The sequence below is a fragment of the Nelumbo nucifera genome, chromosome 4 (genome assembly GCF_055504915.1).
Source record: "Nelumbo nucifera cultivar China Antique chromosome 4, China Antique-T2T, whole genome shotgun sequence".
Lineage (NCBI taxonomy): Eukaryota > Viridiplantae > Streptophyta > Magnoliopsida > Proteales > Nelumbonaceae > Nelumbo > Nelumbo nucifera.
Genome location: NC_142652.1, coordinates 75,843,956 through 75,867,414, shown reverse-complemented (window position 1 = coordinate 75,867,414; position 23,459 = coordinate 75,843,956). Strand labels below are relative to the sequence as shown.

At 37.0% G+C, this 23,459-nt stretch overlaps 1 protein-coding gene and 1 long non-coding RNA gene across 5 annotated transcripts; one reads left to right on the top strand and one right to left on the bottom strand.

Moving 5' to 3' along the window:
* Positions 1–945: 945 nt before the first annotated feature.
* LOC148800743 (uncharacterized) lies at positions 946–8,184 on the top strand. The gene is made up of 3 exons (XR_016085401.1): positions 946–1,245; positions 7,177–7,408; positions 7,532–8,184. It is a non-coding gene; the product is annotated as an uncharacterized LOC148800743 (long non-coding RNA).
* A 1,494-nt stretch (positions 8,185–9,678) lies between these two features.
* On the bottom strand, positions 9,679–21,795 carry LOC104605020 (long chain acyl-CoA synthetase 1-like). 4 transcript variants are annotated; one of them, XM_010269610.3, is made up of 21 exons: positions 21,416–21,505; positions 21,008–21,066; positions 20,522–20,742; positions 19,914–19,977; positions 19,704–19,793; positions 19,550–19,606; positions 19,261–19,309; positions 18,195–18,271; positions 18,063–18,102; positions 17,874–17,968; positions 16,601–16,768; positions 15,727–15,837; positions 15,481–15,568; positions 15,310–15,376; positions 14,880–14,955; positions 14,065–14,182; positions 11,352–11,597; positions 11,125–11,264; positions 10,827–11,009; positions 10,015–10,134; positions 9,679–9,923 (listed from the first exon to the last, which is right to left on the bottom strand). In XM_010269610.3, exons 3-21 carry the CDS (start codon positions 20,719–20,721, stop codon positions 9,876–9,878), a joined length of 2,037 nt encoding a protein of 678 aa, XP_010267912.1. In that variant the 5' UTR covers positions 20,722–20,742; positions 21,008–21,066; positions 21,416–21,505; the 3' UTR covers positions 9,679–9,875. The 4 variants fall into 4 exon arrangements, with proteins under 4 accessions (XP_010267912.1, XP_088759582.1, XP_010267913.1 ...); XM_088903456.1 differs by having other exon boundaries at positions 20,961–21,066; positions 21,416–21,440; XM_010269611.3 differs by lacking the exon at positions 21,416–21,505 and adding an exon at positions 21,196–21,311.
* Positions 21,796–23,459: the final 1,664 nt, after the last annotated feature.

Below are 23,459 nucleotides of genomic sequence, written 5' to 3'. Positions count from 1 at the left end.
CTCAACCCTCCATTGTTGCAATGTTCTTTGAAGAATGGGTAAGATACCTTTTCAGTGTGCTGTAATTTAGAGTTCTGAACATGCAGACGGTTGCAAAAAAGGTGATGTGAAGAGTACGAAGTAGATGTATCAAATATTAATGTTATGGAAAATCTCATCCGAAATGCTTTTTTCCTTTTTCTTTCTCATAAATAGTGAACTCCTTTAGGAGGAAATGCAATTCAAACGGAAAAAAAAATGTATATTGGCATTAGTAAAAGGGTGATTTGGCAATGGCATCCTAAACTCTTTGCTTTTTAACTTTTACTTTTCACAAGTAAGCAAGGTTTTAAAAACTGATCTGGAATTGAAACCGTTCTGGCCACTGATTTTCGTGTTTACGATTCGATTGTTTGGTTCAAACTGACAGCCCGTTTTAACTAAAAAATATAAAATAAATTAAAATAAAAAGCAGCCAGCCAAAAACTATTGAACAAGTTGGTGGTTCGACTGCCCAGATCAGCAGGTCGCTGGATCGAGTTGAGGGTGAAATGGAACAGGTTGCCTGAACAGTTCCCAGGCAAAGCAGTCCGACTCATGGTTTTGAAAATTGGACTAGACCGGAAACCTGGGAATTGGTCGGGTAACCAATTTTGTTTCACCCTAAAACATCTTTTTGACCAAAAACCATTGATTTGATCAGTGACCCGCTGACCTGGGCGGTCGAACCATCGAACCGTCAATCCAGACAATGGATTTTAGCCATTTTTTTATTTTTTAAGTCAGAATGGACCATCCATTTGGACTGGATTGTTGGACCGTTCAACCTGGGAACAGTCCCCTAAATGCTTCCATATCCAATCTGGTTTTAAAAACCTTACCATCCAGGTCAATGGCAATTAGCTTTGGTGAATGAAGATTTTTTATTGATGAGGAATTCAAGGCAGAATACACATCAGGCCCGTTTGACAAGTCTTTCCGCGCAGTCTTCCGTCTGTTTAGAAGCCCGTAAGATCGAAAATCGGTCTATTCCTGGTTCACACAAGATCTCGCTGATAAAAGACGCTGCGCCGAAAAGCCTGGAGAAGCCCAATTTGGGCTGATTTCGGGAAGCTACGATTGTAGCTTCCGAGCTTTTACGCCCTCCAGGAGCTTCACCATACATGTGCGACCGCTCACACGCACACATTTGTGAACAGTAACCCTCGATGAAAACCCCCCCAAAACCCCTCTCATTCGTACACCGGACGCCTCAAGGTCTCACAGGTTCTCTTCTTCCCCCTCTTCCTCCTCGACCTCTTTCACCTTCATCATCATCATCATCTTCTTCTTCATCATCTTCTTCTTCTTCTTCTTCTTCCTCCTCCTCCTCCTCCTCCTCCTCCTCCTCCTCCGTCTCCTCTTGCTCCGCCGTCACCATCCTCTTCTTCATCTCTCTTCCGTCGTCGCATCCACCACAATTCCACTAATCATTTTCCCCCTCTTTTGCGCAAGTACAACTCCCATCCCAATATGTATTGTTAGGGTTTATTTTTTGGAACATCCATTGTTATTTGCATAGGTCATTCACTGGTCATTGTTGTTTGTTATTTTATAGCGTTTGGTTACATATCAGATCATTGTTGTTTGCGTTAGGGTTTTTGGTTACATCTCGTATCATTGGTATTTGCATTAGGTTTTTTTTTTATTTGGAACATCCATTGTTGTTTGCGTATGTAATTGTTATGAGATCATTGATGCTTGCATTATGGTGTTGGTTATATCTCAGATCATGGTGATTTATCCAACTTTATACATGGCAGTTTATAAAAGGATGTGCTAGTTAGTGATTGTTATGAGATCCATGACAGCACAGTTGTATGGAATTCTTGAGATCTACTGTAATCTCAATTGTTTGCAGATAATACAACCTTTTTTTAAATAAACCTTGGATCTAGGGAAACATGAGGTTTTTGAAGTAGAAGTTTACAAGCTGTAGATGCTTGGATATTTGTTTCTTTATGTAAGGATGAATGGTAGATTAGGTATGTTACCTAGGTGGGGGAGTGGGTTTCATTCGGACTGTTAGTTATGCAAATGAGTGATCTATGACTGCAAATGGGCCCTATTCTTTATGTAAGGATGAATGATAAATTTATTGGTATGTTACCTAGGTGGGGGAGTGGATTTCATTGGGGGTTTTAGTTCTGTTTTTATGGCTGTAAATGAGTGATTTAGTGATTCAGTGATGGATGTTTAAGTTTGGGTACTCTTGGGGATGTCATTGTATAAATGATATTTGATTTAGTTCTATTTTTTTCATTTGCTCTTTTTTTTTACTCATTGCTTTATATCCAATACAATTACTATTGCCTCTTATTGACAGCCTACTCTCTGACTAAACTGAAATCAAATTATCTATCTTTATGACTGTAAATGAGTGATTTATGACTGCAAACGGGCCCTATTATTTATGTAAGGATGATTGGTAGATTTATTGGTATGTTACCTAGGTAGTGGAGTGGGTTTCATTGGGGGTGTTAGTTCTGTTTTTATGACTGCAAATGAGTAATTTAGTGATTTAGTGATGGGTATTTAATTTGGGTACACTGGGGATCTCATTGTACAAGTGATATTTGATTTAGTTCTATTTTTTCGTTTGTACTCCTTGCTTTATATCCAATCCAATTATTATTGCCTCTTATTGACAGCCTACTCTCTAACTAAACTGAAATCAATGCAAAGGGATTCAGAGAATACAGCTTATGGATGAAAAAATATGCATGTGAACCCCAGGCTGAGTAATACCAAGTAATTCCATTCAAGAAAGAATTACAATCTATCACATTCCATGCTTGTGGTCGAACTTGCTGGCCCAACCAATGAACAAATAGTACTAAGAAAATCCACAATAAACTCTTGGGATGTCTTCAACAATGATACTCCTACATTAGACATGGCCTTCTTGGCAAAACTAATTTAAGCCCCAATGTCTAATAAGGAAAACCCATTTGAGAGAGGGAGGGAGGGAGATGACTTTTCTGTCCCCATACGATGCATGGAGACTAATTGGATGACAGCTTGATGAATAAGGACCATCTATCTCTCGGATAACCTCTCAGCTTTTGGGCCAAACTGATGATAAAACAACAGTAGAAGATTGACTATTTTTAGACACAGCAGTGTACATGACTGTACTATATATCTATCTTCTATTTAATTTTTTGTTTCCTAAGCAATAAATGACCCCATCTGTTTAGGTGAGATGGGAAGCTGGGAAGCAAGCTTGGCTGAAGTTCTAACTCGGATCATGATGACTGTTAGATCCAACATAATTTCCATACTATTAGCAATGAATAAACTTATAATTATATAAATGAAAGGATTAACAACTTATTACCTGATTTAAGTGCTTCCTTACATCCTCCCCTAGAATTTGATCTAGTGCAAGAAGTGAGCTAATAACGATTGCTTGCCTTTGACCACTTACTTGGAAGAAAACATTCACACAAGCTTCATCCTTTGCAAGTACTACATCTTAAGAGTGAAATTTAACTATCAACAAGCATGTGTTTGTTAATTCTACAACTTTCTTTATTGCTTTGTATTCGGTGTATGGGTTGTACATATTGGTTAATGTGGGTTGTATCAACAATTTGCTGAAATTCATAACTGATTTAATTTGGTTCAAGGCTTGAATCTGTCTCTGATACTACTGAAGGGATGAGAGATCAATCATATAGATGGCCGAACCCTACAGGAAAGTTGGGTGAAATTTCAAAAATTTCTTTACCCCCACATAGGAATCCTCTTCCCAATTTAGAAAATTGCATTTTCAAAGTTCGTTCTTGTAACCAAACCAGACCAAATTTGAAACCAAGATTATGGAGGGATATACCTGATACGGAATCCATACAAGAATGCTCCTCCCAACGTAGGTGTTCATGCCCAAAGAGTGTATCAAATTCTCCATTCACTGAAGATGACACAACTTAGGATGAGGCAGGATCAGCAAGTAGTTCTTCACCAAGAACTTGTTATTCTTCAGCAAAAATCGAATGGGATAGTGAGTACAGCTTCAAAATTGTTTCTTCTAGCAAGAAACAATATCAAGATCAAATCTCGATCAGATCCAAGAATTGGAGATCGAATAGGGTAGGGCGGCAAGAGTAGGAAGAAAAAAAACTGAAGGCAAGATCAGTCTAACTGGGTTGTCTTCTATAATGTCTATGTCTTTTTAGGTTCGCCTTACTCTCTATTTATAGCCTTAAAGAGACAATCGCCTAATCCGATTAGGAGTCTTCTTTCTTTAAGTGATAAGGATAATCCCGTATCTTATCTGTAGTCTAAGATCAGTTTATTTCTAACCAAATTAGGAGTTTCGTAATCCAAATCTCTATTTAGATCTTGACTCTTTAAGTGGATAAGAGTTATTCTCTTATCCTTATCTGTTGATCCAAACCCAGATCCACCCCTATTTAATCAATCCAATTAACTCGGTTCAAAATGGGTTTTAGGCTCGTTAAACTTTCAGGCTCACTTCCTTTTAATATTGACTAGCTTGGCTCTCTTTGTATGGCGTGGGACCCTAACATTGATCTACACATCAGCCACATGGGTTCAGCTTAGACTTTGTTACAAGGCCTGGCCGAATTCACTGATGAATACAATGAACTCTTGAGTTCATCACTATAGGCTCTTAATGGACCCAACGTTTACACTAAATGGTCTTTGGGTCCAGCTATCTTATGAAGGCCCAAGGACTGTGGGTAGATGCAAGATTAGCCCATCAGGTATAATCCTTAATGGTCTTACACTTAACCTCTCAGCCCTTAATGATCAAACACTGCCCGAGAAGAGATGACCTCTCCCTCGGCTGCAAGGTACAGTATTGCACTCTCTTTCTCATGGACCCCGAAAATTAAAACCTTTTGTAAACATTTTGAAACCATAACATATATAAGTATATCTCTATATAAATATATTTTGCAAAATCAAATTTCAAACACATTTGAAATTTATTACCAACAATTTAGGTTTCCATCACAGAGAGTGCATTTTCCCGATCATTCACTTTGTCCGACAAAGGGCTTGATCTTATCACTATGATCACCCACTCAGATGAAATCTCGGACTGTCCCAACATACCCAAGTTTTGACCCCCTCTAAGGATCTCACTGATTGGCACATCAAATACAGTCCAATCTGACACCTAGTGCAGTATCATAATCGAGTCTATGGGTCATGTGTAACATTCCAGTTTTTCCCATCTATCTCCAATGTCCATGGCAATACTAGAATTTTGGTCATGTTCAGGGTTTCAAGAAAACTCACACTACATGTACCTTAGGTCTCACCCTGACAGTTAAGACAAGCCACCCCAACCAACTTGACAGTACACCAGTGCTAGCCTTGTTAGGATAAATCTTTCCAGATTTATCTAACGACTATGAAGATTCTAAACTAGCACGAGTCTCATATGTGTCCAGTTTAAGGGTATTATACAAAAACACACTACAATAACATTAATCAAATATGTACTTTATTCATTTACAGTAAATATCATAATGTACATCATGCTAAGAGCATACACTATCTAACAAGGGAAACATCTCAACTGACCCACCTGTTGGTGAGACCCAACAACCATCAGCAAGAGTTGATGAACCAAACAATGGTGATAGTGACTAGATTTCGGCTACAAGCACCAAAACTCTACGCAGGAAGAGACCATCTTAGTTTTGTAAAGCAATGGTTGATTAGGCTACATTAGCTGATAAGAGGTTTGATAGGTTAGTTGAGGCAATAAATGGATTGCGAACAAGGGTAGAGAATCCAACATCCATGTCTTCTGTGCTAGTAGAGGTGAACACCATTGAAGGGCTTGAGCATAATGACTATGCCAAAATATATGAGGTTTTCCATGACTTAGATGCGAGAGAGTTTTTTATGAACATGCCCCCCACCCTTAGGAAGAGTTGGGTGATGAATGTCATAGGTCGTTGAACATGGTGGTTGTCTAACTTTGATAAAAGTTGACTAGGAGTTTTTGTTTGTTTGTTTGCTTTTTTTTTTTTGTGAGGAATTGGTTGTTTGGATGGTTAACCTTGAAACACATATGACTTGATGGTTTGATTTTTTATTTTTTATTTTATGGTAAATGGATGGTTTGATAGATACATATTGTGAAGACAGGTTTATACATATTTTTTGTTATGGATGTAGATGTTGGTGAATGCAAGTTTTAATTACTCTCATTTGTTGTTATGGATATATAGGTACATGGTGAATGGATGGATTTGGGGAGAGATGTATGATGAATGCAATTTTATTTGCTCTTATTTGTATGCTTTTTTCCTTGATAGTTACACTTGACATATGTCCATGGTGTATGGATGAGATGGGTAGATATGTATGGCTATGTATTAGATGTTTGTGACAATATTATGGGCTTGAGGTAGGTGGATGATTACGGGAAACATGTGTTTGATTGTCATGGTGTAGGTGTCAATGTATGATTATGGGTCATCACCATAAGCATTTGTCATTTGACATCATGATCCAACCTTGATATGTATCTTATAGTCATTCATTATTCATATGCTAGATCAAAATGGTTGACAGCCTAACTAGGATGGCATTGCTTTCAGCAATTATACTTGTTGCAGTTGATGATGAAGAGCAACAGATGATGACAAATATCCTCATTGTGAGAGAATTGGAAAAAGAAGATATGTCAATCCCTAAGACACCCTACCATGATGACATGTTAACAAGGTCAAAATATTTAAAGAATGTCATCTACGGTGGTGGCACTAGATACTTGGATATGTTCAAACTAACACCAACAGTGTTTCTTAGATTAGTAGCCTTGTTGAGACAGAGAGGGTTAGTGAAAGACAATCGGTATGTATCAGTTGATGAGCAAGTTGAGATTCTATTACAAGTGATAGGGCACAACAAATCTAACCGGGATACTGTAGACCGTTTTCAACATTCTAGTGAAACAATTTCATGACACTTTAATAGTGCTTTGAAGGCCATCTATGAGTTTGGCAAAGAAATTGTGCGACCCGGTGATATGACAGTTGTTCCACCCCATATTCTCAATAATTCGAAGTATTTTCCATGGTTTGAAGTAAATCATTCTAATTGCCAGGTGTTTTACTTCTCTTTGAACCACTATAACAAAATGTTTGCCTCTCTCTCTTTTTGCAGAATTGTGCTGGTGCTATAGATGGTACACATGTCCATGCATGTGTTCCAACTAGTGAACAAGTGCCATTTAGGGGACACAAGTCAATCACCACCCAGAATGTGATGTGTGCAAGTTCATTTGACACGTTATTCACTTTCGTTGTAGCAGAGTAGGAGGGTGCTGCTCATGATTCAAGAGTATTTTTGGAAACAGTCCAAAACCCAAATAATAGGTTTCCTCTACCACCAGAAGGTTAGCAAAACAACCAGAAATAACTATAATTGTATTAAAATCACCAATACACTAATAAATGCAATTGCATTTTCGTATAGGAAAGTATTATGTTGTTGATTCGGGTTTTACAAATATGCTTAGATTTTTATCTTCATACCGATCTGAGAGATACCATCTGAAAGACTTTCAAGGGAGAGGTGATTGTCCAAGGAATGGCAAACAATACTTTAATTATGTGCATTCTTCATTGAGGATTGTCATAGAGCGGTGTTTTGAAGTTCTAAAAGCACGTTTCCCAATTTTGAAGTTGATGCTTCCATACCCAATTCAAAAGCAAATTAGGATTGTGTTTGCTTGTTGTGTGCTACACAATTTCATCTAAATGTTGCGGATAGAGGATCCGCATTGGAATAGATTCCTACAAGAGGATGTTTCCGTTGAAGGAGAGGGAGGGATGTTTCATAATGTAGCACATACTCCTATTGACATTGGGTCACAGGCCACTAGACAGATGGAACAATTTAGAGATGAAATCATGTTCAAGATGGCTAATCACTACAACCTATGTGTTAATCGTAATTGACCAATAAATAGGAGACAATCTACATAGATTGTGTGGGTTTTGATTTGATACTTGGACTGTTTGTTTTCTCTTTGAACTTGTATGTGTACTTCCCACTGTTTGTGTTAGTTTGAATACTTTGGTTGTTACTTGTTTGTATTTATTAATGTTTGGATAAGACAAATTAATTGTACTTATGGAATGATAGTTATGGCCACTATTCATAAGGGACCTATTTGTGCATGCAGACAAGAATGTATGAGGTTATTCATGGCAAAAACCGAAAAAAAAAATTATGGAAGATGGCTTTGTACGAAACCAACAAATCAATATTTGTCAATCATATTATTTAATATGAAAAATGAGTAATGTGTCATCGCTTTTTGTTGTTATTATATTTCAGCCGCATGAATACAACTTCATGTGGGCAGATAATTGTATACCAGATGAACCTCAAGTGCAGATCATTGAACAACACAATAATGCTCATGACAATGCGGACTATAAGAAGAAACGTGTTGTTGCACTTGGAGTCTGTGCATGCTACTTTGGAATGATGTGTTTCATCATTTTAATGATGTTGTTAATTATCATTTTGTTAGTATGGAAATGACTTGTAAGGATACTCTTTGCAAATTCTTATAAACATGTTTATGTAAGGTACACCCATTCAGAGATACAATATCATATTGTTAGTTGGACCAATTAAAATTAATTCGAGTGGGCCCCACAAATGGTTTGTGGACCCCACATTAAGGACATAAGGACCCCACCCATGTTAAAGCCATACAGGAACCATATGGTGTTTATAATCAATGCAAGATAGTACTCAATATGTGTGGGGCCCACACAGTACATAAATCAATGTAAGGTAGCTAGGACCCACAATACCCGAATCCACTATTATTTGGGTAATTGTGACCCAACCATGATTGGCCAATTGTCATATTGTTACTTGGACCAATTAAAATTAATCTAAGTGGGCCCCACAAATGGTTTGTGGATCTCACATTAAGGACATGAGGACCCCACCCATGCTAAAGCGATACGGGAATCATAAGGTGTTTGTAAAACGAAAGATAGTACTCAATATATGTGGGGCCCACATATTGTTATTGTAGATGGGTCCCACATGACCCACATCCACCATGGTTTTGGGCCACTGTGACCCAACCATGATGGGTCAAATGTCAAACATGCACCAAGTAGCCCAGATCAGTAATGTGCAATAACCACCACTTACCAAACAGTCTTTGGGGCTGATAATGTCTTCCAACAGATCGACAAATATGTACACTTACCAAACAGTCTTCGGGCTGCTCAGGTCTTATGTCAAAAGCTCAATGCTTCTTTTGACTGTCAGATCTATAAGAAGATCTTTTCAAAAAGACTTATTAAACGGGCTCAGGGCCGATTGGTAAATCTTTTTAGGAAGATCTTCTAGTAGCTCTAGCAATTAAAAGATGCAGTGAAATTTTACATTAAGATGTTGACAGCCTAAAGACAGTTTGGCTTAAATATATCTTTCCGCATGAAGACGAATGGAAAAATACTGAAAAGCTAATGAGCTTCCCGAAATCAGCCCAAAATGGGCTTTTCACGTCTTTTCGAGATAGCTACATCTACCACAAATCAAAAATGAAAAGACCGAATCACAATCTGCCAAACTTGTTAATAGCCAACAGACCATGCAAAAGACGCACCAAACAGAGCCTAATATTCACGATTTTGCATAAAATTTCTTTCTGATTGCATTTTCTTCTGCAAGTACCAACTATAACAAGTCAAAGTGGTGTTCCCCACATTATTTATTGGGACAAGGATATTATCATTTTATGCTCGGCGGCAGCTACTGCCATGACTATGCTGCACATTCCTAGTTATCAACCAGATGATACATCTAGAAGAAGAAGAAAAACAAGACTAGCATTTCTCTCCTGTCAAACTTCGATAAACATTATTGATTTCTACCTGCAAAAATATCATGAGACCAGATTTGAAACAATGCAATATTAATAGTTAGAATAAGAATTATAATAAAAGAAGACAATGATATATTTACCTGATAATGTTTAAGCAGTCGATCTCTTCTTTTCTTCAACGTAGGAGTTACCAAATCTGTTTGCATTTCAAATGGCACTGAATCCAAAATAACTCCTCTGATATACTCAAAACCTCGCAGCTGGTTTTGAAGGGAAGAATAAATCAAGTTAAACCGTCTCATAATATTAAGCAAAATCTCTTCCAATAAAGTATACAGAAAAGAAGGTAGACATGAAGGTACAGCTCCTTTAGACCTGATATCAATCTCTCTCTTTTTTTGGTCCTGGGTGACAAATACGGAAGCAGCCCCATAACTCAACATCAATACCATAATGAATCATTACAACCACCAGGATCAAAGCTCAAGTCACACAGTGTGATACTCCAATTTAAGTTTTATTTAACAAAGGTAAGCCAGTGATGAAGTCATCTCCTAATGGGTGCGTAGTATAAGCTGTATATGGCAATGGAAATGGGAGATGAACTATCCAGAAACAATGAGATTCTAGAGGAGAAACGCCAATTATTAAGGCAATCAACATGCATTTTGACAGACTAATCAGTCTCCTACACTTCCCCACCCCCAAAAAAAGAGAGAGAAAGAGACAAGCTGATTGTTGATGTTTCAGGAGACAAAACTTGAGAGACTAAACAAGGAAATTCATATAACAATATGATGCTAATGTTGAATACAGCTATCCAATAACAAGGAAATTCATTATCAAGTGATAAGAATATGCATCCAGATCACTTCCAAGTACATAAAATGCACTTTTTTAAATTTCATAGATACCATTAATAATCATTGACTCAAAATACAACAAGACTTACCTGGTTTTTCTCGGCTACAGTTTTTAGCTCAAGGACAACATAATTCCGCAGATGATCGAGCAAACATAGTTCAGAGGAGGAACCCTTATGACCATTTAACTCTGCCCACTTCCGGGTGTTCTCTTCATGCAGTATGACCACTGCTACCAGCATTGGCTTGTAGCTGTCTCCATACACCCATATCTTAAAGAAGAGGAACAGCCGAACAAGAAGCCATCTTAGGGACCTCAATGTAGGTAACCAGCAGAGGAGGAATTCTTTCGAGAAATAAAATTAGAAAATTAAGAAAATCACTTACATCTGCAACAATAGGAGCAAAACTATAGATTTTCTCCAGATACTCAACTGCAACATACTCTCCTTGAGAGAGTTTGAAAATATTCTTCTTTCTATCAATGATCTTTAGGCCCCCATTAGGCAGAAGCTCACCTATATCCCCTGAGAGAAGAAAAAAACAATGTTACTTTTTCAAGATATACCATAAATCTTCTGATCAATGTATAGAAGAGAACAGCTATGTTCAACCTGTATGAAACCACCCATCTCTAATGGATTCCCTGGTCAGTTCAGGATTTTTGTGGTACCCTGAGAATATGCTCTTTCCTCTGGCACATATCTCACCACGTGGAGGATTGCCAAATGGACTGTAGCCCATATCTGGAACTTCTTCAAGACGTAGGTCAGAATATACAAACGGAACACCAACACTGCCAAACAATGGCATTACATCTGGGAAGCCTAGTGTTGTCATCCCGCATGTCTCTGTCAGTCCTGTATAAGCCACAAAATACTGATGGAATTCCCAACCATTTCAATATATCTATTATATCTATTATATCTATCTATCTACCTATCTATCTATCTATCTATCTATCTATCTATATATATATATATATATATATATATATATATATATATATATATATATCAATATAAATATATCAAGTCGAAATGTATACTTAAGAAGGCTTGAGGATGAAGGAAATGGAATCTAACAGTATTTTTTGCCTTTTTCATAGAAATTACAAGAATGCCACTCTCTCCTACCAACTCTCTCTCTCTCTCTCTTGCTTTCTTTTCTTTTAAATTACAAGAATGCCACTCTCTCTCCAACTAAGGGAGACCTTAGCTCGGCATCTCAACTGCTAGGGGACCTGCAATCAAAGGTAGTCGAGTTCGAGCCGCACCGAACTCGAACTTCTAAGCTCAAGCTCAAGTCTCTAATTCAAATCGAACTCAAGCTAGACGACACCTCGACCACTGAGGGAGACCTCGGCTCGGCACCTCAATCACTAAGGGAGGTCTCGGCTCAGCACCTTGACAACTGAGGGAGACCTCAACTTGGCACCTTGTCAACTAGGGGAGACCTTAGCTCGACACCTCACCTGCTAGGGAAACCTCAGCTTGACACTTCAACAACTAAGGGAGACCTCGATTTGGCACCTCGGCAATTGAGGGAAACCTCAACTTGGCACCTTGGTTGCTTGAGAGACCTGCTATCAAAGGTAGCCGAGCTCGAACTTCCGAGCTTTTGACTCGAGCCGAGCTCAAGCTCGAGCTTAAGTCTCTAATTTGAATCGAGCTCAAGCCTAATAGTTTATGAGTGAACCCCTACAATGCAGGGCCCCCTCCGCTAGTAAATATATTAAGCTGAAATGTGTACGTAAGAAGGCATGAGGATGAGGGAAATGGAATCTAACAGTATTTGTTGCCTTTTTCTTAGAAATTACAAGAATGCCACTCTCTATCAACTCTCTCCCTTTTGCTTTTTTTTCTTTCAAATTACAAGAATGCCACTCTCTCCTACCAACTCTCTCTCTTGCTTTTTTTTCTTTCAAATTACAAAAATGCCTCTCTATCCTACCAACTCTCTCTCTTTCTTATAAATTACTAGAATGCCATCTCTCTCTCTTGCCATCTCTTTCTCTCTCCTTATAAATTACAAAAATGCCACTCTTTCTCCAATTGTGGGAGACCTCAACTCGGCATCTCAACTACTAGGGGACTTGCAATCAAAGGTAGTCGAGTTCGAGCTAAGCTGAGCTCGAACTTCTAAGCTCAAGCTCAAGTCTCTAATTCGAATCGACCTCGAGCTAGACAACACCTCGACCACTAAGGGAGACCTTAGCTCGGCACCTCGGTCACTGAGGGAGATCTCAGCTCAACACCTCAACAACTGAGGGAGACCTCAACTCAGCACCTTGTCAACTAAGGGAGACCTTATCTCGGCACCTCGCCTACTAGGGAAACCTCAACTCGACACTTCAATAGTTGAGGGAGACCTCGGTTTGGCACCTCGGAAATCGAGGGAGACCTTAGCTCAAAACCTCAACTCGGCACCTCGGTTGCTTGAGAGACCTGCAATTAAAGGTAGTCGAGCTCAAACTTCCGAACTTTTGACTTGAGCCAAGCTTGAGCTTGAACTCCAGTCTCTAATTCGAATTGATCTCGAGCCTGATAGTTTATGAGCGAGCCCCTGCAGCAGGGCCTCCTCCGCTAGTATATATATATATTAAAGGAACATCGTCAGGCGAGAGTTCCCCACTTTTAGACACGTGGTGCTTCAATTTTTTCAAAAAAACAGCATTTTAGAAGTAGTTAACTATATTTTCAAATAGAATTTAAACAACTCTTTCAAAATAGAATTGTCTATGTTAGCATCTCCTCTCCATCATTGTACACTATTTGTCTAAACTTACATTTTTTTAATTTTTAACATTATCTATTGCTTCTTAAAATATCTCCACCTTCCTAAAATACTCAAATCAAAATTGCCATACAAGTACTCAATCACAAACAAAATAATAGTTGCCCTGTACTTAGGATTTTGCCATGCCTACTACGTAAGTTAAAAAGAAGAAAAACCATAAATTGTTAATTACAAATTAAACCTCATTTAATTTTCTAAATTAAATAAAAAAAATCAAAATCAAATTTAGCATATAGGCACAAGTTCTGAATCTCAATTGAAATAATAAATGATGTGACCATGCTTTTAGATAAAATATGGTAAGCCTTTTAAATCAAATAAAAATCTATAAAAACAAAATAAAAAAATAAAAACTTAACTTAAATTTCTAATATAGGTTATTTAAAAAACAATCTAAATTTCTGCTTATTGAAACAATCTAAATTCTCAATATATAGCTCAAGGTGCATTTTTCGGTACTTGTAAGTTGTACCAAAGAACATTTTTTTTCTGTACCGTAGAATTTCTCAATAATAATTGATTACATACCATAGCCTTGGGTAAAATAGGCACAGCTAGTAACTCGCAAGAATTCTTCCACCTCAGAGCTCAAGGGGGCACCACCAGATATTATTAGTCGAACTCGACCACCCAGTCCATCCTTAACCTACAATCACAGGATAACTAAATTAGATAGCCAAGGAACAGGTAAGGACTATGTAGCGGAAATATCATATAACTGGTGAACCACTTTATTGAAGTGGGCGTGTGTTCTGGAAATGTAAATTGTTGCAGCCCTGGATCCTAACCATGTTAGGTGATTGCTAACAGAGAGTGTGTTGCTTTCATCAAGACAGCTCAAACATTGTGGTTTGCGCTATCCAAAGGCTGTGTTTGGAAATGATGCAAATAAATGTGAATGTAAATATATAGAGTGTAAAACAGTTTATATAAATTGTAAAATTGGGTTAGTTTTGTACTGACAAATTTGCATTCTTACCAAACAGATTTTTAGCTTTAATGGATGTAAACATGTATTCCAATAAAGCATATGCATTTTTTTTATCAAAAGCCCACTTGAATGCAAATTTACTTTTTTTTTATTGATGTACTTTTACATCTTATTATCAATGTAAATATGCATTGGTCTGTCATTTGTTAATTCATAAATGTAATGTTGCCAAACACAGGCAAAAGTGAACTAGAATGTAAATTTACCCTAAACTGGGATTTACACTCTATTTGCATTGTTTCCAAACGCAGCCAAAGTATAGAAAACAAGAATAATTTGTAATCAACGATTCCTCGCAATAATTTCACTACTGAAAATAGAAGGATAAGCACAACAGGATGATAGACAGCACCTTCCTGAATGCTAGTAAGTCTGCCAGTGGAGATGCATATTTCTGTTTGTACCCTAATCTCATCCAACCAAGTTTGCTGCATTGCAATAAAGAAATGCAACTGTCATTATTCAAAAAGTACTAAGGCTCCATTTGGTTCACGGGAATAGGGTTCTTGAATCAGAATTGGTATGGGCCATTTCGATTCCAACTGTTTGGTTGAACGAAATCAGTATCATATTCCCATTTCTGATAGAATGACATTCTCCCATTTAAGAGAATGGTGGTCATTCCCTCCCTCTCCCTTGGGAATTGAATCCCATTCCAGATGATTCCGATTTTCATTCTGATTCTTGTCTGAACCAAATAAACTATGGAAATATACCATTCCAATTCTGCTTCCAACTATGAAGTAAACGGACTGAACCAAATAGTAAGTATACCAACTTACTATTTGTAAAGAATGTCAAAGATTTTCCTCTTTATTGGACTGAGTTCTTCTATTTTCTTCATTGCTCCTGAAACCAGATGCATTTGTTACATCATCTTGAGTCTAAATAAGCATTAATCTATTAAAAAATAAATGGAATATGCTGAAAGACGTGCAACATGAATTCCTTGCCTTCACGCACTCTTTCAAAAACTCGTGGAACACCAGCAAAAAAAGTGGGCTTCAATTCCATCATATCTTCCTTCAACGCATTAATATCCTTCAAATGAAAGATAAGATCAACAACATTTTCTTTTATGAAAAATAAAATAAAGTATTCAACTATATATATATATATGGAAGACATAGTTGAGGAATGAGAAAGAAACTTGAGGATTTCCAAGTTCAACTAATAATGTTCATGATTAAATCACATACCCCATGATAGTAGCCAATAGAAGCACCTCTGTGGAAAAAATATTCCTCGATCATGCGGTCCAGAATATGAGCAAGAGGAAGAAAAGAAAGATAGACATCATCCACCGTCATCTATCAGTAACCCACTTGAAAATGTCAGGGAAATACAATTAAAAAAAAGGAGAAATATGAAATAAAAAAGTAAACCTACGGAAACCTATTTAACAAGAATATCAACATATTACACTGTCTGACTCTGATGAGATACCCAACTTTTTATCACATTTTAGGTATATTTGGCATTGCAAAGTCTTGGCATGTGTCTGTAATATGAATACAATATGATGTTCAACGCATCCAGATTTAATAAAGTGCAATTTCAGTTTTACATAAATAAGTATAATACCTCAACAGACCATTAACTAAGGTACCATAACAATCTTAACCACCACATAAGATATCTAATTTAAATTTGACCAGGTATTATCATCAAACCATCAATCAATGACAAACTTATTGAGAGTAGAAAAAAAATAAATAATAAATATGACTGAAAATCAATAGACAAGGTCAACAATTTGGAAGGATAATTAATTAGGACCATTAAATAGGATAATTCTTGTTACAAAAGATCCCCAAGGTAAGATCATCAAATCTGACACATACCCTCTCTTCCCAAATCCACTGCTATTATGTCAACAAACCAATATTAGAATTATCACCAAATACCTTACATACACTCTCAAAGTTCAGGAAAAAAATTGAGTTCTCTGTTGAAAAAAAAAAAAAACATCATCGAAATTAATAATGACCATTGATCACATCAACAGAGAGTGGATAAAGTGGGGAAAGAATATTGTAGACAAATAATTCTCTTAGATGTTCAACCTTTTACCTTGTCTTCAAATTGTTCCAGAAAAAGATCAACTCCTTTCACATTGATTGCAATAGTTTCATGCGTCAAAACAACACCTTTTGGGTTACCACTGGTTCCACTTGTGTACATTATTGTACATACACTGAAAGGCTGAGGTGGTGAAAGTTCAACTGGATTTTCTTTTCCCTGATAAGCAAGAAACACAGGACATCAACTAAACAGACAAAGAACTAAAGGGGCTAGTAGGAATCTACTATAAATAAAAAATGACACTTGCCATGCCCACTGTGTATGTATATGAGTTCAAAGTTATTAAGTACACCATATCAATTGCAAATCAAAAAATGTACAATGGAATTAAATTGTTAGGTCAAGTTATGTATATGGTTACTCCAATGCTTTATTCAATGTTACAGATATAGACACAACAGTATGAAATAATATGATCTTAAGAAATGGGAAAAGAATAATCCAGTACAATAAAGGACCAAAATTCTAATTAATGTAAATTAACAAACGACATAAATCAAAAGTTTCAAGAAATTATACCATGAATTGCTCCCTGAAGAATTGTAAAGAAACACTACCTCCCAGCAGGTCAACACATGACCACACCCAAATGTACAAGATATTTTTTCAAAAACACATAACTTAATTTTTGGACATTATGCATCAGATATGGAATGAGCCTGGATGATCAAGCTTGGTACAATGGTTAATTAGTTTGCTCCATTGCAACCTGGATGATCAAGGTTCAAATCTTGGAAACAGCCTATGTATCATCAGAAATAAGGTTGTGTACATCTGTCCCTCCTCAGACTCCGCATTGGCAGGAGCCTCGTGTACTGGGCTGCCTTTTTTTATATGAATTCACATCTGCACCCCACACAGCACATTCCTGCCGTGTATTGGAAACATCTCCCGATGATAGTACCAGACCCAATGATATCATCATCGGAAGATGTTCTCAATACAAGTGGGACGTTGTGGGGTGGCCTGTCGTGGGGCACAGATCTGAACTCTTTTTATATAGAATGAGAACATGATTTTTCAGAAACTGTATGCCTGGACCTTCAATTTTTGTGTGGCAAGAGGAGATGCTATGTAGAATTAGAGCACAATTTGTTACTCATGTTGGAGACCAAGATACCTCTAAATAAAGAAAATACAACACATTTGAACTATTTTCCGCATTTTCAACATGCTTTATAACATTAACCAATATACTGACAAGAAATGCACTTCTATGTTCTGGTTTATTAAGCCATCAAATTACTATGCAGAAACTAACCATCTCGAGGAACTCATTCCAGGAGTACGGTTTCATTCCAGTGATGCCAAGATCATCTTTCACTTCACTTGGGAAGGAAGTAAAGCAGATTATTGCTGTAGCCACAAGGAGAAATCAAGAAAATGTAAGACAAGCCCATTCTACCAATTGAAGCCACGAGATATTTTCTCCAAATAGAAGTATGCTTACATTTGAGTCGTTGAGCTGCTCTGCAATCAGGACTCAGAACCTGTAAATAAAAGTAAACTTTACCCTTTAGTATGATGAGAGTGGTAAATATAAAAAAGCTAGATTTATGCGGAAATTAAGAAGGTTCCTCACTTCTTTCACTTTCTTATCTTGGACAAAAACAAAATCTATCTCTGCGTGATCTATAATGAAATTGACAGCCCCTGGCCCTGCATTCGAAAGACATCAAAGAGAGTTCAAATAAATTACCTAAAATATCCTGAAAATGAATAAAAATGAAACAAAGGAAAAAGATAACTCAACTCGGCCTTAATCCCAACTAGGACTGTCAATGGGACGGGTCCGATCCGATGGACCTGATAGACCTGAACCAGTTGGGCTGGTTCTGGGTTTTGTTACAGTGTCTCGATAATTATTGGTTCGGAACCGGTTCCATCCAGTCTTAAACTGATTCAGAGCTGACCCGAGTTATATACATATATATAAAAATATATTATAATATTAAATAAATTATATATTATATATTAAATATATTTATTTATTTATGATAATCGGGTCTATCAGGTCAAACCCAACTGTACCGAGAACCATAGGTTCAATTCTGGGTCTAAAATTACAGACCTTATTGGGTCCGATTTGGTTCCGGGTCATCAATATTTCATATTGGATCGGTTCCAATTTTAGCTGGTCCCAACCTAACCTGACCTGTTGATAACCCTAATCCCAACTATTTGGGATGGGCTAAAGAATGCAAAAAATGATAAATAAAGAAAAACAAGTGAACCTTGTATAGGAAATATAGAGTACCTATAGGTAGAATTAGGAGATAGTCTATCATTATATTATATTATATTATATTATATTATATTATATTATATTATATTATATTATATTATATTATATTATATTATATTATATTATATTTCGGGGTCTAGGGAGGGGTGGACAAGATACGGACCCAACCTTTGGCATTTTTGCACTAGATGGCTACTCACATTCTCATTTTTGTCGGCCCAATATTTTACCATTGTACCAAGTAATGGCCTCCACGTACGATATATTAGCCCTTACAAATAAAGTGATAAATTGCTTTCATGTGGGATAATAGGAAATGACAGGTAGAAATAGAAATAAAGCAAAATTGCAGGGGGTACAAACAAAAACTTCTAACAGCAGAAAATTATGAAGAAAGAATTACCAAGGCTATCATAAAGTGGAACACAAATTAAACTGTGAGCATTGCATGCCTGCACAAGATGCAAACTACTTAATTAGACAACTCGTGGTAGGAAGAAACTTAGGCAATGTAGGCTGTGTTTGGTTGCAGTGTAAATTTATTTGTACTAGTACAAATTTATTTGAAACAAAAATAGATCAGAATTTACATCCAAATCATTTGTACTGTCATGGTTTTGCATCAGTGCAAACTTATTTGCATTGCAACCAAACACAGCCTTAATGGATAAACAAGAAGAAAAACAACAGACCTCCATTGCCACAATCCATTGAGGACAGTTTGAACCATATATTCCAACGCAGGAACCCTTTCACAATACAATAACATTGAATTCTTTATATGGATTTCAACGATATGGAAAATTGATTTCAATTAGAAGTGCCCTAGTTGATGTAAGTGCTTACAGGTTTAGCACCAGATGCCCGCAATGCAGAACCAATTTGCAAAACCTCCTCATAGACTTCTTTATAAGTTTTCCACACATAAGGCCCTAGCTGAAGCCCAAATTAATTCATTGAACATTTAAGGAATGCAAAAGAAGGAAACAACAGTGCAGAGTTAAATAACCTATATTTCCAAAAAAAAAAAATCTGTAGCTTCCAGCAAGAAATTACCTTCCCATTTTTTACCTCACGCCTTCCAAGCATCTTATTTCCAGGATATTTCTCTACAGAGTTCCTGCACAATAAGACAATATTGTTGCTGCTAAAGACTAAAGAGATGAAATACTTATGGAAAAGTTTGGCCACTCAGGGATTGTTTTACATCATATTTTTCTTTTCATCTGTTTCTAAAATTGCTACATCACTAAAAATTAGAACATGTTCTTGAACTGTGTTTTTATTTTGAGAAGCAGAAAAAAATTATTGTTTTTTGAAACCATCAAAGTAATGGTTTTAAAACAAAACCAAATTTTGGAGTATATAGGTATTATATGATTTGTGAAACATGAAATCAAATACCAGATGAAAATATTCTTTAAACCAGAAATTCAATTACATGCTTTTGGTTTCAGTTTTGGAAACCAAAAAAAAAACATACAAAACCAAGAACATGATTTCGGAGTTTTTGTTTTAAGAACCAATTTGTTTTCAAACAAGACGGTTTTGATTTGTTTTTGGAACTCATAACAAGAAAAACAATTCAATGAAGAACACCTTAGCCTTGGAAAGCATAGAACCAGAGTACCAGATACACCATTAATGTACCTCTTTCAAATTACCTGAAAATATCCCACGCAGTACTAGTCTCAGGATCCATTGGTGGAAATCCATTCTTCGACAGTAGATTCCTATACACTGGACCAACTGACGGCATACCATCCTTCCCTTCCTTTCCACTCTCTACCTCAATAGCAAGAAATGATGGTACACCATCCTCCCCAAGCTTTACTTTGTTTACTTGATCAGAGAAGGCCTTCATTTTCCTCCTTGATTGCTGACCCTGAACAACAAGAACACCATTGCCCAAACTCTTAAATAACAAATTAAGGAGTGTACAAGCTAAAAAGAAAAGGTCAAAAGTTAGCAACTTAAAGCAACCTTGAGCAACTCGAAACTCAAGTCATATACTATGAGCAACCATAAAAGCAGACAGTGATTGTATATAAATAAAGAAAGTATTGAAAAAAAGGAAAAGGTGAAGAAACCATAATAAAATACAGAGATCAAATGGACTAAGCAAGCGGCTTTGAAACTCGAAACTCAACTGCTTATGCGTGAGATGCAATTAATTTGACATCTAGCATCTAGCACCTTTAAGCATAACCTGCAGTTTGAGAATTAAGAAAAATCCAATGAACCCAGATATAACAAAGGAAACACCGACTGCATTCAAATTTCAAAAGGGGAAACACCACAGCTCGCATTGAGTTCAATGGCAGAAACACATGATCACCTTAAAAGCAGTCATAAATAAAGTTATCATAAACAAGCAAACAGACCAAACCCCAGAAAACCCAGAAGGGCAGAAGGTGAAGCTCCTATGATCCAAACAAAACCATTTGGCCAACTCCATCAACAAAAAGAAAAGGAAATGCCAATCCAAGAAACAAAATAGAAAACCCAACACCAAGAGAACGAAAAGCAGAGCAGAAAAAAGGGAAGGAAGGACTTACAGAGAGAGAAACACAGCTCCCAAGTCATGTGAGTGTCATCTGCTTGGTTACTCGAATTTATGGGACAGCGCCATCAGCATTGTTAATATGGTAGTTGAAATAGGTGAATGAATTCCCGTTTTAATCTCTCTTCATTCAAACTTGATAGCAGACATAAAACCACCCCGTATTATTCCATCGTGCGAAGAAATAGTAAGCTTAAAACTTAGTAGCAGGCTAGCAGCAGCAACCTCGTCCTTCCTCTAAACAAATCAAGATCTCTTCTTTTGCATAAATAAACAAATTTTGCTGTGCCAGAAGAAATCGAACATCATTTTTTTTTTTGTGGCGTAGAAACAAAGTTTCCTCTCCTCATTTGGGCGCCAATGTCTTGTAACCGTTTTTGTGAAGTCGGCACCATTGTTGTAAAAAAAGAAAGAACAGAAATTCGGCACAGCTCAAGAGTCAAGTCGACCCGATTTCATTACTCCGTCCTGCCAAAGGACCACTCTTCAGTGCCTTGGGACGATCCTTACCGTCCACACCTCTTAAGAAGGGACCCAATGTCCCACAAAATTATAATGGTCGAATGGATGTTACAACAACCAAACCATCAGCTCAATTTAAACTTTTGTGGTACGTTTGTTTGATACCGTACGATATTTAATAAACAACAGCCATGAGCTAGCCGGTTATATACGGTATGATACCGGCACAACGTTGAACAGTAGGGATATCCGTGAATATTGACGAATACCACTTGATTTGTACGTGCTTGTTGATTATTTTTTACCCACCAGATATTAAGGGAAGATATACACAGAGATATTCTACTTCTGGGTGGTCACAATTAAAGAAGGACCTAATTTTAGAAATCAACTCTCAAGTCTCAAGTCGTCATAAGCATTCTGTGAATTATGCCGAGCAAGTGGTGTCATGTGCACGTGGAAACATTTAAAAACCTGAAATTGGTTTATTACCCTTTGAATGTGTTTTCGATGATGTTTTAAAATTTGACACGGAACCCGAACTACTTTGGCCACTGGTTTTATTGTCTAGTTTGAATGGATGGCCAATTTAATTTAAAAAATTAAAAAAAAATAGTAAAAAAATATTATCTGGATCAATTGCTTAATTGCCCAACGGGTTATTGACAGGTGAAATGGAAGTAATTGTCTGAACAGTTCTCAGGCCGAAGATTCTGACTCTCCAGATCAACGACGATGGGTCAAAATCCATGGTTTTCGAGACTGCTTTGTCCATGAAATCTATAAAATCCTAGTTCTTTTTCAGATTTGAACTAACATGGATTGAGACCATATAGCGATGTGTCCATGCCATGTCCAGTTCTATAATTTTACAATTGTATTCTCGCAGTTAGTGAGGACATTTTGATAAATTACAAATTTACCATTCATCATAACGTCAATCAATAGATTTTGTCTTGCGAGAATGACTGTTCAGCCCACCTCAAAAATTTTAGTCAACTGTACAGGTGGGGTGAATCCTGACCATGGATTGATATCAAATCTATGGGCAGGATGTGGTATATAAGAGGCTGTAATTTAAAAATTATGCAGTAGACTGCAATATACTTCTCCACTTTGTCTTGAATATTGATTTTTAGAAGTACAATTAAGTACTACTTCCACACAAGTGAAAATTGAGGCGCTTAACTTTCACCCCACACCCCCTAGTAGACTGACTAATAAAGACAAGGAGATCACATCTCCTCCCCACAAGGGGCCACCCCACAATGTCCAACAGCACATCCCTGCTATGTATTGGAAACATCTCATGATGATAGTATCAGAATTGATGATGTCATCATTGGGAGATATTTCCAATATACGGTGGGGATGTGCTGTAAAACGTTGTGGGGCGGCCCCTTGTGGGGAGGAGATGTGAACTCAAAATTCTGAATGAGAGCCCCCCATAATCTACTAAATAATTCTAACCTGAATTAATCAGTCAATTCTCTTTAAAAGACAATTCATCGAGTCATGGAAGAGTCAGATCAAGTCTATACCTTTCACACTCACATCACGAATGAATCTACCGAATT

Bases quoted from the DNA above. Each gene is read 5' to 3' on its own strand.
- LOC104605020 (XM_010269612.3), bottom strand. From the start codon at position 20,721: ATGAAGGCCTTCTCTGATCAAGTAAACAAAGTAAAGCTTGGGGAGGAT. The intron at 17,969-18,062 runs GTAAGCATACTT...TTGTGGCTACAG, and splicing joins AGCAGCTCAACGACTCAAAT to CAATAATCTGCTTTACTTCC. The intron at 15,377-15,480 runs GCAAGGAATTCA...ATCTGGTTTCAG, and splicing joins TTTTGAAAGAGTGCGTGAAG to GAGCAATGAAGAAAATAGAA.